The sequence below is a fragment of the Temnothorax curvispinosus genome, unplaced genomic scaffold, assembly GCF_003070985.1.
Source record: "Temnothorax curvispinosus isolate PA1 unplaced genomic scaffold, ASM307098v1 QBEX01010071.1, whole genome shotgun sequence".
NCBI lineage: Eukaryota > Metazoa > Arthropoda > Insecta > Hymenoptera > Formicidae > Temnothorax > Temnothorax curvispinosus.
In genome coordinates this window covers 1-6808 of record NW_020219851.1, presented here as the reverse complement: position 1 = coordinate 6808, position 6808 = coordinate 1, and the positions used below count along the sequence as shown (strand labels likewise).

General features: G+C 41.8%; 2 protein-coding genes across 2 annotated transcripts; one reads left to right on the top strand and one right to left on the bottom strand.

Moving 5' to 3' along the window:
• Positions 1-1547: 1547 nt before the first annotated feature.
• Positions 1548-2980, top strand: LOC112459712 (CB1 cannabinoid receptor-interacting protein 1-like; the record flags this gene model as incomplete). Its single annotated transcript, XM_025023977.1, has 1 exon — positions 1548-2980. A coding segment is annotated over one exon (365 nt), but the record flags the coding sequence as incomplete, so codon positions are not given.
• A 550-nt stretch (positions 2981-3530) lies between these two features.
• On the bottom strand, positions 3531-6805 carry LOC112459711 (RNA polymerase II-associated protein 1-like; the record flags this gene model as incomplete). The annotated part of the gene is made up of 6 exons (XM_025023976.1): positions 3531-5249; positions 5327-5430; positions 5611-5890; positions 5959-6118; positions 6224-6393; positions 6693-6805. Coding segments are annotated over 6 exons (2163 nt in total), but the record flags the coding sequence as incomplete, so codon positions are not given.
• Between the last annotated feature and the right edge of the window lie 3 nt (positions 6806-6808).

Genomic DNA, 6808 nt, shown 5'->3' with positions numbered 1-6808 from the left:
GTAGAAAGTTAATTTACGAAAGCGAGTGCATTTACGTGCTATAATTATTTCTTGCATGTTTCGTAAATCTGACTCTTTCTTCGACCAAAAAAAAAAAAAACATACACATTTCTCCTCATCGTATATTATGTGTTGTCTCACGTTCCATTTTTCATTGCTTTTGCAGGATTTACAGACCGTTCGTTTCTAGATAATGATCCGATTGCTGCCACGCGATTGTTTATTTCGGACGATAAAGCCGATGCACGCACGCAGGTCATTTGCGCGAACCCTCGTCGTCGTCGCCTTCGTGAAAACTCTAAAAATAAAGCCAGTCGAAGCGTGAGTCAAGTGCGCCTCGTATCCATATATCAGAGCTAAACTAGACCAGCTTTGAAGATCTATCGATCTAAGGATCAAAAGCGTCCAGAAATATCGGCCTGACGTAAAAGATCCAAATTCGCGGTTCAGGATCCAAGGATCTGGGTGAAGCAAGAACGACCGCAGCCACTCGCAGATATTATTGCAACAACGTATAGTTCTCGCACAGTTCGAGATTAAGTAATCATCCTTGAACTCGTTTATCCAATAATTGTATAAGCGCTTTTAGTTATTAACGGTAAGTCGATGTCAGCGAATTAAGGGTTTAAGAAGTAGTACAGTGAATGTTTTAAAGATCTTTTATTAGTATAACAACGTTTTATTTTATTTGTTACATAATTCTTCTTTAATTAAAGCGTCTTTTTTTACTGTGTAAAAATTGCGCGTTTTAATTTGCGAAAGGGTATAATCGATATATATAAAGGGTAGTTTAATATATTTTGATTAAAAAGTGCTTGGAATTTTTATACAAGGTTCTTAGGCGAACCTGCATTCGTATATGCGACACGTAATTTAGTTTTCTGATTTACGTCATTTTCCTGCCGATTTAGATCGCTATTTCTAAGCGCTGTAAAACGCACTTTTACGACGAGTTGACTTATAGGAATGTTTTGTTGGTATACATTAATAATAATCGTCGATCCGTTTATTTTGACGTTATGCCAGGCGTGAGAAAAAATATTGCCAAAGTACACACACGTGGCAACGATTGTGCCACGCAAAACATCTATTTTCGCCACAAAAAATAAAAGAGTTCCACCCGGTGTTGTAAAGCGCGTTGATCCGAGAGCGCCATTTCCGTTGCATTCGTTCGAACTTTTGTCGGCTTTCTCGCTTTGCGGACAGTCAATATGCCGAATAAGCAAAAGCAAATGATGTTCTTTTGGAAATAAATAACTATAAGCTTTGGTCGAAAAGAAATAGGTCATCAAACAGAATGCCGCAGCGAGGATGTGCAATAATCGGAGTTTCTCCGTTCGTTCATTATCCAGTCGACACGCAATCTTTCCGTCTTCCATTCGTCACTCTAATCTTTGAGCCCATTATTTTAGGTTTTAAATTATTTAAATAAAACGTTATAGCCATAATAATTATTAAATTCAGAGCGCAATTCTCTTCCGTAAATAAAATAGAAAATACGAATACAAATTGTTAAGAGCTATGCGTACACTTTGAGAGCTTTACAGAACATATTTTTTCTGCTAAAATTCCTGCCGACTTTTCCAGGTCCCTGAGTATCGGAGGGAAACAGGTGGAGGCGATCGAACGCGCGAGGAACGCTACGGCGTGCGCCTACAGCGCTTATCACAGCACCAAGGATATCCCGGCGAGCGCGCGCGGCCACCGAGAGGATCTGCCGATCGCCATGAGAGTCCTCGGCTCCGGTTTCCTGACCACCTGCCTGCAGATCAAATACTACCGGCTGGATGATCAGAGCCACTGCGAGTGGGGTGCCAGATTGCACTGCATCGAGCTCGATTGCTCGAGCGTCGAGGGACGTCTCGTCACGGTGGACCGGGAGACCTACAGAAAGCTCGGCATAGAATCTTAACGAAACGTCTCATCACGCCGCACCGGCGGCGCGTATCGGCTCGCTGCCAGCTCGTTACATAGGAACGACGAGGAACCCGACGCCGCGCCGCACAATCGATGCCTCTCGCACGCGATCGGCTGAATATACTTTACGCTCGTAAATGGTATAAACACAGGTTGCACGGGGGGGTTTATGTTCGGATGAGTTAAGAACCCTAATCTTGGGTCCATACTTTTTGCCTAGAAAACCCCGAGCGTATAAGCATAAAGGTGGAATCGATATAACGAGTCTAATGTATTTTGACCAAAATTGTTAAAATTGCGATATATTTTTTTTCATTAATATAGAAAAACAGGAGCCTATAAAAATTTTGCCTATTTAATTATATAAATTTTGCCCAAATATTCGCCCCCCAACACTTCGAAAATAAACTTTGGGACGAACTTAAGTTAATCGTCGCGCCAGATTATGTTGAATGAGAAAGACTTCGTTAGAAGGGTATTTTCAATTTAGTACGACGAATATAAATTGCGTAGAAATTCCGTGGAAGTATCACGATCGACGCGTAATTGAGATTGAACGTCACCAGCTGGCTAACAACATTGTGTTAATAGCGTGAGTCAAGTTATTCAGAGAAGCCTGTCGCAAACTGATCTTTTGAGGATTCCTCCTCATCAAAGGAACACTGAAATTTTATATTAAAGAGATCGCCTGAACGAAATTAAGAGTATTATTCTTATATTCTTAGAAATTTAAAAATTAGGATTTAAATATATCCTATAGAAGTTCCATGCTTCTATGCGTTAATACATTATCGATTGCATTGCATCGATTGCATTGCACAACTAGCGTATAGTAATTATTACACACTACTTTCGATGCAGGATAAATTATAAACATCTAACGTTAGAAGGAATAATCAATTACAATTATTTTCGGCTGATATCTTCCATTATTTAGCGAAGAGAACTATTGCAGGAATCAATATGATAGAAAAACAAGCTCCAACACATACGAACACATCGATAATGAAATACTTGTTACATATGACGCTTTACGTATGTATTATGTGTCGAACATACGCCCCAACATACGCGTTATTGATTATCGATTAAGACTTAATTGCCAGACGAATAAATAGTGAGGTAATATGCCGCGGTGAGGAAGAATGTTTTTTTTTCCTAATTGAAAGCATCGACAGAAGTCCTACTCGTCAACGGCGCGGTGTCAGCTTTCGTAAAACTTCGCCATCGCGAAGTGCACGATGCACTTTCGCGCGTACTGTTAACGCGTTCGCTTTAGTGTTAATTTTTCTCATTTACGGTAATTTTTCCGTCTCTCTTCTTCTCTTATTTCATATCTTCGCACTTCTCAGCGGATGGAGGATTTTTGTATCGAGATAGCTCGCCCGATACACACGCTGTCGTGTGTAAATTAACTGCAGAAACGTCCTCAGATGACGATCGCTACGATATAGGTATACTCGAAGCACCGCGAAAACTTGGGCAATCATCGAAGTGACCAATTAACGCCTTTAAGCTTACTGTAATTGTGCAAGTTGTTTCTACTTTCTCTACTCGTTCAATGAATCTTAACGAAATTATCGTTGTATAAGTGTACTGCATATACAGGGTGATTCTCGATTATATGTTTATACTTTATTAGAAGGTGTCATATATGTCATATGACTCATATGCAAACGTGGATTAAACATTCATTCTCGAAGTCGCACCAATCGTGTGGGCGTAATCGAGGCACGTGCATGTATTTAAATATTCACACTGTGTGTTCGTTGTACTGTCACTGCAATCAGTCTTGCTCGTCCTAATGTGGATGACGAAAAAGAATGGACAGTGAATCAAATTTTAGAGATCGCAATGCACGGAATTTTTTTGCAACTTCTTACTCCTATAAATGTATAATTAACAATCACTCTGGTATGAAATCTAAGAAGAAATATATACAATTTACATACAATGCAAAATCACACGTCGCGTCTTTTCTGTTCTCATCTTACAATCATAATTGCGGTGGTACGTAGTGCAACAATGCATCGGCGATATCTCTGTTCCGCAACTTCTCCACTTGCGCACGCATTCGCACCGCCAGCCTGTTCGAGCGCTTCAGATACATTGCCGAGTGGTGCAAGGCGATCGTAAAGGGAACCGGGCACCACGTCTCCCTGACCACTCCGCGAACGAGCGCCGTCATGTAGCTCTCTATGAGCGACGTGTCGTCCTCCTCCGGATAGAGATACTCCTTCAGCGGCAACACCAACTTCTCCGGCGGTAGTTTCAGGTATCGCAGCGCGGCCGCGTGTTCCGACCACAGCAGTTTTCGATAGTGCGGATCGTGCCGTTGCGCCGCCGCCACCAGCAACGTCATGGCGTAACCGTCGTCGCCGTACGAGGTCGAGCAGAAGTGCTCGCACAGCGCGATGAACAGATCGGTGAAGGAGCTCAGCCCCGGCAGCTCTGTCTGGAAGTTCAATCGCGTGTGGTACCTCCTCAACAGATTCGACAAAACGTTCAGCAGCAGCGTGGACACATCGCGGTCCAGGTAGATGGTGTCGCAGAGGTACACCAGTATCAGTCTGCTGAATCTCAATGTGGGCGACAGCTTCTCCATGAGATCGGGCAGGACCAACGTCAGGCTCAGCACCGTCAGGACGCTGTCCTTATCCTCCGACTGCAATTTGATATCGTTTTTGCACTTTGTGTACATGTGAACCAGCGGCAAGAACAGCCAGTCCTTCGGCATCGCCGCTTGATTCCAATCGCCATTCGGCGTGACGTATCTCTCGTACAGCGACGCCGCGTCGGAATGCGAGCCTATCTTGACCTGGTCTACCGTGGACGCCAGATCTAATTTGGCCAGTTCGTTAGTGATCATTTCCAAATTCACTTTTTCGTTCGATAACGCGATTTGAAGGAGCTTCCTCACGTGATCCGTGGCATCCGCGGGCAATGACGAGATGAGCTTGATGGTGATCCTCCACACAATTTGCGCTGTCTGATTATTGATTGTGTCCCCGAGGAGGGATGCTGATTTTACTACCGCTGTCAAAAGATAGAACTCCGTTCTGCTGTACCACGATCTTTCCAAACTCCACTCGGTCGTTTCCAGCTCTCGTATGTATTTGCGGAAAGACGGGTGTTCGAGTATTGCACGAATTTCTGCTACGCGTGAGCTACTGTGAAACGTATTCAGTATCGTCGCCAAGAATGGTATGCATGAATGCACCGACACGATCGGCTGCAACTCTCCGTTCTCTGTGAGAACATTCAAATTTGGAAGGCAAGATGGTTCCCGATCCGTAGTCGTGTTACAGTCGCTCAATAAATTTGAACTGGAACTACAAGAAAATGAATATTGTAAGTTGTCATTTTTATACACACGTTTCGAAGTAATAAAAAAAAAAGAGTCTCTTACCGAAGATTTGAGAAAACGTGCTGATTGGATAGCCACGTTGTTTTGAATGCGGAAATCTCGTCAACGGCGGATAAACTCTTTGCGATTAATTTCATAACACCCCACTGAAATTTACGACATTTCATAAGCCTTCTCGAATATTGATAAGTGTTAAGATAACAATAAGGTTGATAAATATTAAGGAAACATACGAGATACAAATATAGCCTTAACATTTTTTAAGGTAATTATTTCTTAATAATTCTTGATAAATTGATGACAAATAGATCAATAATTGCTCTCACCGTTACATTAGATACCGACGACAACTGTGTACTCCACTTCGCCAGCAACGTAGAGATGTTCGGTTTTAATGTTTTCTCGTGACTCGCCACAGCAATTAAGGCCGCGGCGTGCTCGCACGCCAACTCGGATGTATTTTGAATATCATGATTACTTAATAACAGCTGCAATTGCGATATGAGAGTTAACTGGGCGCCTGCGACACTGTCCAATCCTATTTCGTAATGCAACAATATTCGCCAGAGCCGCAGGCTCTCGATGCTGAGACTTATGTCATTGTTCCTGCTAAAGTATTATGTGTTTAATAAAATAAATGTATGTAAAATTAGCAGACGCATGAGAATGCTTACCTCGTTTCACTGCTAATGTACGTTAGGATGGCTTGAATAATTTTGAAGTTATCCAATTTCTGCGCGACGGGCTTCTTGCCATACGTGACGAGAACACGACACAACTTAATCGCCTTAACTACGGGAATCCCGTAAACGTTCTTTATCGTGTCCTGCATCGCTGTAAAGAGATTCAGATTTTTAAATCTTACCCAATAATTATTTATCCAATAAATAGATTTTAGATTTAATTAAAACCTATCTAATAACTTCAAGCTTAATTTACCTAATTGGTCTATAGACAGTGGTATAAAATTCTGGACAATGGTGTCTAACAAATATGGCGTGGACGAGATATTCAATGCCGTAATGTGCGAATGTCTCGCAAGACGGATGAGTATCTCTAAGGCACACGTTACTCCAACAGGTGGTGGATGCATCTCATTTAAAATGTATCTACAAATGGTTACACTCAAATCAGTTTTACAATTTCATGTGCTGTTGAAGAAGACTATAATAAAGTCATGTGATTACAAGAGTCTTAAGCGGGAAACACAGACTTTTGCATAACGCATAATGCATAAGCATAAGAAAATTGATTGGTCTATTTCCTTATGCACATGTATATGGACCAAACAATTTTCTTATGTTTACGCACTATGCGTTGTGCAAAAGTGTGTGCTCCCCGCTTTAAGATTATCAATATTTAAATCAAAGTATTACGAATTTAACTAAAAATAATGACAAAGTTGTACCTGATTCTCAATAAAAAATCCGATCTCAGTAGCGTAGCCACGGTATCCAACTGTGCCAATTCGTGATCCTTCAGGCTACTTGTATCCTTGTCTTCAAGTTGAGGCGTCAAGGTGGG